Source organism: Anser anser (assembly GCF_964211835.1).
Source record: "Anser anser genome assembly, contig: HAP1_SCAFFOLD_134, whole genome shotgun sequence".
NCBI lineage: Eukaryota > Metazoa > Chordata > Aves > Anseriformes > Anatidae > Anser > Anser anser.
In genome coordinates this window covers 42,108-53,921 of record NW_028153844.1, presented here as the reverse complement: position 1 = coordinate 53,921, position 11,814 = coordinate 42,108, and the positions used below count along the sequence as shown (strand labels likewise).

Here is an 11,814-nt window from a genome sequence, read left to right as displayed (position 1 = left end):
AAAAAAAAAAAAAAGCTTTGGAGATCTTTTTTAAAATGAGACTGCTTTTTATGGCATTTAGGGCTGTGAGGTATCCTTGGTTTTTGCTTTCTTCCCATTCCTTAGACCAGATCCATTCATATCCTGAACAGCGTTCTGGGTCTGTTCAGGAAAATGGAAGGCAACAAGCAAAATGATGAGCTCCTTGGGCATTCAAAAGAGCTCAGTCTGGAAAAGATTTCAAGTCCAACTTCCATGCTAAGGAGCACCAGTAATTTTTAGAAGTAGATGCAGAGGAATCTGCATGGCACTAAGTGTGTTTCTGAAGGTGCTAAAGGTCAGAAGTGACGATTCCTCTCAATACTAAAGAAGAGAAGGAAACCTTGCACTTAACTACTGTTTTTATTCCCTTTGTCAAGCAGTCAAAACCAACAACTAATACGGGAACCCAACTTTTCCCCTCTTTACTTTAGATTTGGGAAAATTCCCTGCCAAAATAATACTTCCTGGAAAATTCACTAGTGTTTGTGTGAGTAAAAGGTTCCAACCTTTTATTATTAATTTGTAAGAACTATTTCATCCGCTTTTGTCCAGAAGAGTCCGAAATAATTTGCACAGAAATGTGCAGCATTTTAATGAAAGGCTTCAGAATCACTCTAATTTGAACTTTATCTGGTCTGGTTGCAGGTTTTATGACATTTAGTGTCTTAAAAAAAAAATCAAAATATCTGACTTCACATCAGAAAAAAAAAACCTGCTTGTGGCTAAATAAAATCTGTTGCAGCTCTGGTCATTGAAAAATCATTGGCTGTTAAATTGGACCTAAGTCATCTTTTCTAACCTTTCATGATCTTGCAGCAATGGATGATGATGGATATATGGATTAGGGAACAGCACGTGATGGCAAACCTGTGGTATTTGCTACAGCGCAGAAAGAAAACAAATTGCTTCCAAAAAATCAAACTAATTCAAAATTCTTGGTATCATGCAGCCATGCCACTGGCAAAGTGAGCATTGCCCTGCCTCTCAAAGCTTGCTGTATCCTTGATCTGCTGTCTTCCTGCTGTTAATTGATTGCAAGTCTACGTGTCTGATCAGGGCTACGAGTTGTTCTCGATATGGATACCATACGACATATACTGTGCACGCTTGTGTGTATAGATATGTTTATCCTGTATGCATGTACATATTTGATCTGGATAGGCTGGAGCGATGGGCTGAGGTCAACTGTATGAAGATCAACAAGGCCAAGTGCCGGGTCCTGCACCTGGGGCGCAACAACCCCAAGCAGAGCTACAGGCTGGGAGATGAGTGGCTGGAAAGCTGCCTGGCCGAGAAGGACCTGGGAGTGTTGGTTGACAGTCGGCTGAATATGAGCCAGCAGTGTGCCCAGGTGGCCAAGAAGGCCAACAGCATCCTGGCCTGTATAAGAAGCAGTGTGGCCAGCAGGTCTAGGGAAGTGATTGTGCCCCTGTACTCGGCTCTGGTGAGGCCGCACCTTGAGTACTGTGTTCAGTTTTGGGCCCCTCGCTACAGGAAGGACATGGACGTGCTCGAGCGAGTCCAGAGAAGGGCGACCAAGCTGGTGAGGGGTCTGGAGAACAAGTCTTACGAGGAGCGGCTGAGGGAGCTGGGCTTGTTCAGCCTGGAGAAGAGGAGGCTCAGGGGCGACCTCATCGCTCTCTACAGTTACCTTAAAGGAGGCTGTAAAGAGGTGGGGGTTGGTCTGTTCTCCTACGTGCCTGGTGACAGGACGAGGGGGAATGGGCAAAAGTTGCGACAGGGGAGTTTTAGGTTGGATGTTAGGAAGTACTTCTTTACCGAAAGGGTTATTAAGCATTGGAACGGGCTGCCCAGGGAGGTGGTGGAGTCACCATCCCTGGAGGTCTTTAAAAGACGTTTAGATGTAGAGCTTAGCGATATGGTTTAGTGGAGTACTTAGTGTTAGGTCGGAGGTTGGACTCGATGATCTTGAGGTCTCTTCCAACCTAGAAATCCGTGATACTGTGTGATACATACGTATGCATATTTGTGTGCTGGCCCCCAGATCACTCATGGTATAAAGCATTGGCCTCGAAGGCATACTCATCAAAATATTTGGTAGATCCTCCATTTTTTTCTAGTTCCCTCAAAATGAGAGAGTTTTTACGCGCTCTCTGTGTCAAAAAGGCAAAACTTCTGATTTCCACTGTCGCTCTCGCTAACTTTCTATCACTCACTCCTCGTGTGTGTGTCTAAACACATATGTGTGTATGCGTATGCACATTTGTGTATTTCTGTGCACTGGTGTGTTTTTTGCTGTACAGGTAATAAAGACGGGGAAAGGTTTTAGTGTTTTCTTAATAGGTGAAGAAATCTTGAAGACCAGAGATTGGAACATACTGAATTTTGAATTAAAAAAAAAAAAAAAAAGTCAAATTTTCTGGCTGTGGAAGATGGAGCCTCATTTTTGCAGCCACTTTGAATCACGAGTTCATCTCTAAATGCACTGGGTTTTTTTGTTTTTGTTTTGTTTTGTGTTTTTTTTTTTTTGGTTTTTATTTTTTGAAGAGCTAACTAACCCTGGCTGTCTCCAGTCTGAGAGAGTGTTCAGATGGACTTGCTTCCTCCATTAGTTATAAGCTGTTTAAAAGCACATCCTATGTTTGAATTGTGGATGAGAGGCTCCCTTGGCAAAGTGAGGAGGCAAATTCTTCCTACCCCTTTATCATTAATTCACGGATTCAGTGTTGGTTCGGCCTCCAGGAGAAGTTAACTGGAAGTCTTTGAAGATCGATAACTTTGCTGAGGTTGTCCAGGTAGGTGAACTCGAAGACCCACAGTGACTGGAACGTGCTATTTAATGCGTCATACTGCGTTCTGTAGAAGTTACTCGTAGCCATAGTTGATCATTGCCTTGCATGTATGATCAGGTGGTTTTTGAAGAAGTGACTCCATTTTCAGGCTTCCGGATGTGCTCCAAGGCATATTATTGAGGACGTGGAAGAGAACACTTGCTGACAAAGCTCCTGGCAGCTTTACAGAACTTTAGTTTAATATTGTGTTAGTTCCCGTAACAGCTGATTTCAAGGCATTGCTCTCCTCAAGAGACTAATTTGATGAACAGAAGAAAGCTGGAAAAATGCTTGTTACTCATTATTTTTCACTTGTTGGTACTTTCTTTAGGGTTACTTTTAAAAAGAAGATTTCACTGATCACAAGCCAGTGGAAGACTTTCAGCCCAAGCAAGGGTGAAGACAGCTCTCTCCAAGAGCAGAGGAAGTCCCTGTGGAGAGAACCCGAGCTTGTTATCAGAACTTGTCGGCATGTCTAAACAAGGAGACGATTGCTACTTCTATTTCTATTCTACCTGTACCAAGGTATGGCTGGGTTTCTTTTGCTTTGCTTTGCTTTGTTTTTTTGTTGTTTTTTTTTTTTTTTTTTCATTTTTTTCAGGAAGGGGTAGAGTAGGAGGAGGAGGCACACTGGTCTTTGGTTAACGTGATAACCAGATAGATTCTGAATTCAATCGTGGCAACCTGAGGCAGTAGCATGGACGTTTTTGAGGCTGTACTATATTTTCCTTGTTGGTTTCCTTTTGGTTACAGGGAGACAACTGTTCCTTCCGCCACTGTGAAGCTGCTCTGGGGAACGAGACAGTCTGCACGCTGTGGCAGGAGGGTCGTTGTTTCAGGAATGTCTGCCGATTCAGACACATGGAAATCGATGTGAGTGCCTAAAGATGTGTTCTCAAAATAAATCAACAAAAGCATTTTTCAGTGCTGTAGGTGTGCTGATTGTGCTTTTGCAGGACAGAGTCCTTTGCTTTGGAATTACACTGGTTTCTGTTAGCAGGGGAGGGGGTGGGAGGAAGGAGAGGGAAATAAAATCAATGCCTTAGGTATGTCTTAGCAAGATTTTCTTTTATTAGACGCCGACAGTATTTTCTCAACAGATGCAGAATAACCGCTAACTAGACTGCTAAAAGCTGCTGGAGCAGGGGGGTAATAAACAGGCTGTACTAGCCTCCTGAGAGCAGGCTTGATAATGATCTATCAGGTCTCTTGTGTCCCGGAGTCCTTCAGATAATGCTGTTCTAGCTGCCTGGGCTAGGAAGCAGTGGGGAAAGTTAAAGGTGCAGAAGAACGAAGTCTCCGAGAAGTAGTTCTGGATAGAGTTAACGTAGGCAATTTAAGATGTTCTTTTTCCCTCTGAATAATCCTAGTATAATCCTAGGTGTATTAGTTTAACCCACCCTAAACTGATGTCTGAGAGTGCCTGTCTTCTCAAACTGAATGATGACAAGGCTAAACGTGCATAGTGGTTACAGCTTCTGCAAACTTTGTGAATATGCCCGGAAATACTATACTTCCGTGATAAACTGACCTTTGGAATGATGTTTCAGCACTGTATTGTGACAGCCCTATCGCTGTCGTGACCTGGAACTGTGCATCTCTTTGCAAACCTTAGGTGCATGTTATCACGAGCTTGTCTTTCTTTCTGTCTTCAGAAAAAGCGCGCTGAGATTCCCTGCTACTGGGAGAAGCAGCCAGTGGGCTGTCAGAAAGCCAACTGTGCTTTTCATCACGCAAAGGGACGTTACATCGATGGCGTCTTCTTACCACCAAGCAAGAGTGAGTTTAGGTCCTTTTTCTTTAAGTATTGAAGAATTAATTTTGCATATTACTTAGTGGGTGCCAATAGTGTAGGAGACATCAGGTAACCGTTCATTTGTGAGTGCAGGAAAAGGTCTGCAGTCCTAGGTGGTCAGCTAAACCGAGTGTACTGCTGCTGTACTGCTGGTATTTGTTTTCTGCTTTCATGCTCAGCTTCTCTCTGCTTTGTGTGATATTTGCCTTGCAGTTTGCTTTCTGTTGTTTCGTCTTCTGCTGGGTGGTAGGGAGATGTGTTGTTGTTTGAAGGCAAGTCATTGTTCACGGTGTAAACAGTGGCGGGATGGGCAAAAGGAGATGCTGCATTCATTGCCTGTGCAGGTTATCTGCCTTAGCTACCATCTTCGTGCATTGTGGTCAAAGTTTTAAACTGCCATATTACTGATGATCCTCCTCTTCCTCTAGCTACACTGCCAAGTCCGCCTGAGTCCGCGGACGATGATTTGAAAGTGGCTCAGATGTCACTGCAGCAAAACAAACTTTCTGTCCAGTCCAATCCCTCTCCATAGCTAAGGCGGGTGATGAAAGTGGAAAACTCGGAAAATGTCCCAAGCCCTACACACCCTCCAGTTGTAATCAATGCTGCAGATGATGATGAAGATGATGATGGTGAGCATGGTTTGGTTCTTGGAAGGAATTTGTGCTGTAAATGATTGTGTAAGTCTTTGGTTCTTGGAAGGAATTTGTGCTGTAAATGATTGTGTAAGTCTTTGGTTCTTGGAAGGAATTTGTGCTGTAAATGAATGTATAAATCACAGATGACTAGCGATAGGGCAGGCAGTCCGCTCAGGTCACTGGTGGCTTTGTCTGGCAGTCAGTGGACAGAACCTGAAATGTTGGAGGAAAGCTTAGAACCACTCTTGGCTTTAGCTGGTCTGTTGTGTAAAGCTCTATGTGAAACTAGGAAGGAAATTCCTTTTTTTTTGTCTGAAGAGTAATATGTTGTGTAGTAGTTAAAGCTGCAGAGAGAATCTAGAGTCCTAGATGTTTTGTCCTAGGGTAGTCTACTTACGAGTTCATCAGGTCAGTGTAGCTGTATTAAAAAAAAAAAAAAAAAACAACTTTTTTATAGGAACCATGGACTGAAGTGTCATTGCATGAGCTACATAATCACGAACAATCTGGCCTATGCATAACTGAATAGATTTTTCCCCTTCAGACCAGCTTTCTGCGGAAGGAGAAGAAACTAAAACTCCCGTCCAGCAACCAGCTGAGGAAGGCCAAAATGGATTACGGATGATTTCCACTCGGAAAGCCAGTGCTACTACTGCTAAACAAGGTATTCCAGCACCTGTAGTAGGATAAATCGGAAGGAGAACTTGACAATTAACTCAAAAGCAATGTGGCGTAAAAACACAACAGAATGTAGGGGTGCTGAATGGACTCGGTTATTTCCATGATCTCATTTCTCCCTGATACCATCATGTGCCCATTGGGTCAGAAAGTTGAACTCCTTTTCTTTCCTTTTGGAGAACAAAACAGGGTCACAGCATGGAGTTTAAATGGCTGCACGTGCAGCCTGGCAACCACTGTTGAAAGCCATATCTAACGATAGAGGGATCTAATATCACGTAAATGGATTAAAATTAAAACTACAGTTTTTACCCTGAAGGGTGAAAGGAGGGGCAAAATGCCATTGATTCTATGGTTGTTTCACTTGTGAGGAGTGTTGACAGGCTTTATTCTAAATACTTCTGAAAGTTCCTGAGCACTAAGAAGCCTGAGGATCTGTGGTCCTCAGTGAGTGCCTCTAAGCCTTAGTCTCATTAACTGTTTTCTGTTTTCAGAGGACGGTCTGAATTTTGGAATAAAAACACTTGAAGAAATCAAATTGCAGAAAATGAAGGAAAAAACTAAGAGACACGGTGGTGAGTTAATATTCCCTGCTTCCTTACCCGGTTCACCTTCATCCTGTGTGATGATTTTTCTTTCAAAAAAAAACTCTTCCAGTAATACCGGGTAGCTGGCTATGCTTTGGTGAATCCAACTATTTTGCCAAAGAAGTGAAATTTGATTGGCTTCAGAATGGCAGGTGATGGTGGCTGGGAGCTGCTTGAGGGATAGACTTCCATGTTTAGCTGGGGGCATCGAGCAACCTGATTCTCAGCCAGCTGGTATTCTAGATGGGAATTCCAAGGGCAACCAGAGGCAAATTAGTCACCTCTCTTATTTGCATGCTCTGGTCACTGTATGTTTGACAGTAATGAATAATTAAAGTTTTTTGCTCTTCGTGATAGTTTTTTCTGTTTGGTAAACTTCCTTATGTTTTGCTTGCTCTGAGCAGAAGGTCCTTCAAGATCTTCTCTTCCTCCCGTCGATTCTATGATTTTTCCTGCTCCGGAAAAGGAAAATGTCCGGACAGTGGTGAGAACTGTGACACTGTCTACAGAGGAAGGTAATAATTCATGCTTTTGTTTTGATTTCATTACTCCTAAACTGGAAGGTTAAGCAAGAAGGAAGGCAATTCACCCCTGTTAGCCTCCTGGTGCTGCCGCCTTCTGTTCAAAACATGCTTTTATGCTGAAAGTCCCTGGTTGTACTGGAAAGCTTTGGTGCTCAGGTTAAGTGCAGTAGCAGGAGAAAGAAAAAAATGTGTCAGTATGCAAATAGGGGGATAACTGAAAAACAGGAGAGTAACGAGAAGAAAGAGCTCTAGAGGACAGTGCTATGTAAGAAGCAATTTCTGAAGCTTTAAAGAGGCTGACAGTGGCACGTGTGGACAGTAGTGCGATAGGAGTCTGTGTATAAATTATATTGTTTAGAGTTGTGCAAATTCCTTTGAAAGGGAAAGAAGTGAAGAAGTACTTCTACTCATAGACATTCACCTTAGAAAGGAATATTTCTCAGCATTTGTACCTAATAATATTCTGCTTGCTGATGCAGCTCTGTTCTGCACAAAGTATAGCTGTCAAGCAGACTCAGATTCATTCTCGACTACATTCAGCTGGAATTTGAGGCAAACACTGAGACTATGGATACTTTTTCTAAGTTAATTATAGTTGAAATGTGAGTTTGTGTGGTTTAGCTGTCAAAACAGTGCCTTGCTGGTTTTTTTTTGGACATGGGCTAACAGTATACTATTTCTATTGGCTACTGGTTTCTATGAAATAGAAAAATTTTACTTTTGTTTTAGGGGAGGAACCTGTGGTTCGACTAGATCTTGCTGAGAAACAAGGAAAACGGAAAGCCTCCGTGGGTAAGAACTTTTTATGAGCTGTTATTTAGGTGCCGCCTTCTCTATATGACTGCATTGAAGAGTATTTTTGACGTATGAGAGGAAAATGCATTGCAGTGGAGATCTGTGTTGACTGCAGAAATGGCAAAAAAACCATTTAGCAGCTGAAAGGCAATTTTATGAAAATATGCTTGAAAAATAGAAGCTTGTGGTTGACTGTTCTCAAATCTTCCTGCAAAGAAATGTTCTTAAAATATTCCTTGTTTTCTCTGTCTGAAGCTGATGTAAGCGCCCTTCCGGTGAAGCGCAGCCTTGCTGAAAGGCTGGGGAAGAAGGTGGAGGTTCCGGGAAATGCTGACAAAGCACCAAAGAGAGGTACAGCTACTAAACAGGCATCTGGATGTGATTCACGGGTTTTGTATTTAGGCTTTCTGTTTGTCCTTTTCCTGCGATGTTTCTTTTTGCATGTTGGCTGAGGTCTTAATCACCGGGATTCAAAGTTACCTTTCCTGCCTTGTTTTCGAATGTGAACACAAAGTTGACGTTTATGCAGCCTCCCTAATTTGGTCTTTTTCTGTTTTGCAGTTCAAGTTCCCAAGTCTGTGAAGGAGAGGCTAGGATTACCTTCTCAACGGACTAGTGCTGCGAAAGGTAACAACTGGCTATTAAATATACTTTCTCCTTCTTCCTTTCCGTGAACTTAGACCGTTTTCATACAGCCCTAAAAAGGAATTCAAATGAAAACAAAGAACTGATTCCTCTTGCTTGAGTGCTGAAGCTCTTCTGACAGCCACTATCAGAAATCTGCCTCTAGGTGTGTGTTTATTTTCCGCTTGTGCCTTGTCAAGGTTTTAAGCTGCTTCTGTGAACCATCATATACAATTAGAATAGAGCCACTGCCGGGAGCAGGAATTTGAAATGCAGTCTGAAAAAGTAATCAAGTAAACTAGCATTTCTGTGTAGCAACTCTCTCTGGATAGGGCTGGTCTTCAAAATACAACAAGTGGCTCAGAGGAGGAGGAGAATGTTAGGCTATTGTCCTAAGATGCGTTATTGGGAACGCTCAGGCTTAGTTTTCCTTAGTACTGTGACAAATTTTGGAGACTTAAACTATTGTTGGACTCTCTTTAAATGTTGGTGCTTCTCATTTCTTGATGATGACAGGGAAGGCTGCTAAGCCAAAGGGAGAGATCCATGTGAAAACACTGGAGGAAATCCGTCGTGAGAGAGCTCTTCAGAGACGAGAATGTCAAGCCAAAGCCCAGGCTGAATGGCATGGTAAAACCAAAGATCCCAGCGCAGGGGCAAAAATTGAGGGTGAGCCCAAGAAGCAGAGCGTGCTCACTCTTTCCGGGCCCAGCAAAGTGCAGTCGAAGGAGCCGGCAGGTAAAGCCAAGCCAGAAGGAGAAGTGCGTGTTAAAACCCTGGAAGAAATAAAGCGCGAGAAAGCTCTGCGGATGCAGCAGAGTGGAGGAAATGTGCCAGCTCCCCCAGCACAACCTGGACCTGCCCCAGCCGGGCAGAAATCGTTATGGAACACAAAGCTATCAGGTAATAAGATGCTTTAATACCTGCCCCGGTGAGGTGCTTCCCATATTGAGCAAGTTCCGTTTGCTCAGGATCTGCTTTGCTTTTTCCTTCAATGCAGAGGATAAAAGAGTTTAAGGCTACAAAGTTCAAAGGCAAAGAAGGGCCAGAACATGCAACCATGTCTGTTTTCGTTAATTACGTGATGGTATTCTGTATTTCCCACTAGAAAATTAACACATTGAGGGGCTTTTTAGTCTAATTTTGGTATTCTGTTTTTTTCTGCCATCTGTTTACGGTATGAAGTCCTCCCTGCGTTGAGTTCAAGTTCACCTTCCTCTTTGGCATGTGTTGCTTAACTTGACACGTGTATGTGTTTGTAAAGCATGCATCAGCGTCTTAATGTGGGGGGCCAGTTTCTGTCAAAAATGACAGAGGATCAAAGGCCTCGTTGTTAAGATTATATCAACTTTGTAAAATGAGATTGTGTGAGGGAGATAAGGAGGGCTTAAAGGCTGCATGCACTGCACATTGTAGCCTTTCTCTCTGTCTCATGGGACACGAGGAAATAAACACACAAAGAAAACAAGTACCCAGCCTTCTTTCGTTTCTTCTCCTGCCAGCCAGATGTTAGGTCAGGAATGGGAGACTAGAATATGACTCTACAAATTTGGATTTTGTAGAACAACTTAATAGATTTTGTGGGACATCACTGCAGGGGAGAGGAAGCTGGTACAACAGTTGCATACACTCTCTTGTCTTACTATACCTGCTGCTTTTCCTTTCCTAGAGGGAGCAAGACTTTAAATACAAAAGCTGTCAACATTTGTGAATCTTACTAGACTTCATACAACGTCTTAGAGTATTGCTTGCACTTGGGATCGCTCTGTGTCTGAGTTTCCCTCGTCCTGGATTATGATTTACTGTAGCTATTCAGTTCCTTTGTTCCTTTGTATGGATTGTTGGTAGACGGAGTTTACTATGTGGAAGGTATTGCTGAGAATCCAGGCAATGGCAGTGTACTTCTGCTGGCCAAATACAGTTAACTGTGTAGACGGGCCGTGGAAATGAGGAAGAGAACGTGGATTTTTCATGAGGCAGAGCAAGACTGTATCAGTTCTCTCTTCCTTTTACTCTAGCCAACTTTAACATGTTTGCGAAGCCTTGGGATGGGAAAGTCGCTTCCCCCAAGAAGAAGGCACTGAAACGTAAGGCACCTGGCAGTTTTCCCTCTGCTGTAGCAGCTGTGAAGCCACGGACTGCCTCTGACGCTGACACAATGGGACCTCCAGCCAAAAAAGCAGCTATGGTAAGGACAGGGGCTAATGCAGAAATGGATCCCTTGTAAAATTTACACCCTCCTCTAGGAGAAAAGATGGAAAACTCAAAAGTTCTACAGGCTTTCTGTTTCCTTTTAAATCCAGTAGCTGCCTACAGAATTCTTGTAGTACCCTTCCATATTTATTAGATTAATGGCACTATTTACTTAGTCCTCTGTGATTCTGTGATTTCTCTGGTGTGGAGGATTTTGTCCATTAATGCTGTGTTCTTAAAAGACACAAGATCATTAGTAACCTCCACGTGAATATTAACTTTCTTCAGGAGCACCTTGGTTTTGTATTTTGGCTAAGGCTCCGCAATGCCAGAGGAGAAGCAGCATGGAGGAAAAAGCTAGTAAGGAATCTTTTACCCATGAGTCCTAAATACTGTTTTGCTGCTTTCTAGGCTGTTCCAGCCACGCTGGAGCACGTCCCAGCCACCAGACTTGAAGAAAATCCCCAAAACAGGTGATGACCACAACTTGTTCTTTTTCTCAATCGGTGTATATCCCCAGTGAAACATAAGTTCTGTCACACGTGGGGAAAAAAGGAGGGTTCTGAGATAATTAAAGCCCAAATCCATCAGAGGAATAAGTCACGTGAAATGACTTTCTAGCAGCTAGCAGGAATGCTTAATTAGACTTACTTTCTTTAAATGCTGCAAGTCGGTACAGCTTTCCAGTGACTTCTTGCTCTGTCTGAATACCTAAATGAGGATGAGGTGAAGTTCTCCTACTTCCTCGTGAGGTGATAAATGATGAGTAGTGTCCTCTGCCTTTTGGTCCTCAAGAATGCCACCCGAACAAACATACAAGGTGACAAGAGTGCAGGGAGAGCAGAGGGAAGTGATGGCTGCAGATCAGCTTCCTGTAGTGGGGAGCAAACTCTGCTGAGTGTGCCGTGGGAAAAATGACTAACTTAGCAAACAGATATTTGCAGATGGAGACTTCTTACCATTTTTACAGGAAAATTAAGCAAGGTGGCAAAGTGCCTCTTGCTACAACAATTGAACCATCTTTGCTAGACTCCAGGTGCTCTGGCTTCACAGAGAAACCCCCAAACTGAAAAATGTACCTGCTAATATATTGGGCTCTAAATGTAGCCCTGGGTTAATTGAATAACAATCCCTGGGTAAGATTGAAGTGCAGGAGGGGTTGGCTAC

The 11,814-nt window shown here is 43.1% G+C and overlaps 1 protein-coding gene across 2 annotated transcripts; it reads left to right on the top strand.

The window, feature by feature from the left end:
• Positions 1-3,158: 3,158 nt before the first annotated feature.
• On the top strand, positions 3,159-11,248 carry LOC310891347 (zinc finger CCCH domain-containing protein 11A-like). 2 transcript variants are annotated; one of them, XM_083853609.1, is made up of 9 exons: positions 3,159-3,686; positions 4,469-4,592; positions 5,791-5,910; positions 6,419-6,499; positions 6,916-7,026; positions 7,765-7,827; positions 8,086-8,181; positions 8,392-8,457; positions 8,971-11,248. In XM_083853609.1, the coding sequence occupies exons 1-9, from the start codon at positions 3,675-3,677 to the stop codon at positions 9,372-9,374; spliced, it is 1,077 nt and encodes a 358-aa protein (XP_083709735.1). In that variant the 5' UTR covers positions 3,159-3,674; the 3' UTR covers positions 9,375-11,248. The 2 variants fall into 2 exon arrangements, with proteins under 2 accessions (XP_083709735.1, XP_083709734.1); XM_083853608.1 differs by lacking the exon at positions 3,159-3,686 and having other exon boundaries at positions 3,838-4,592.
• Positions 11,249-11,814: the final 566 nt, after the last annotated feature.

Coding starts and splice junctions, on each gene's coding strand:
- LOC310891347 (XM_083853608.1), top strand. CDS start 4,433: ATGTTATCACGAGCTTGTCTTTCTTTCTGTCTTCAGAAAAAGCGCGCT. Junction 8,182..8,391: donor TGACAAAGCACCAAAGAGAG/GTACAGCTACTA, acceptor TCTGTTTTGCAG/TTCAAGTTCCCAAGTCTGTG. Junction 8,458..8,970: donor ACGGACTAGTGCTGCGAAAG/GTAACAACTGGC, acceptor TGATGATGACAG/GGAAGGCTGCTAAGCCAAAG.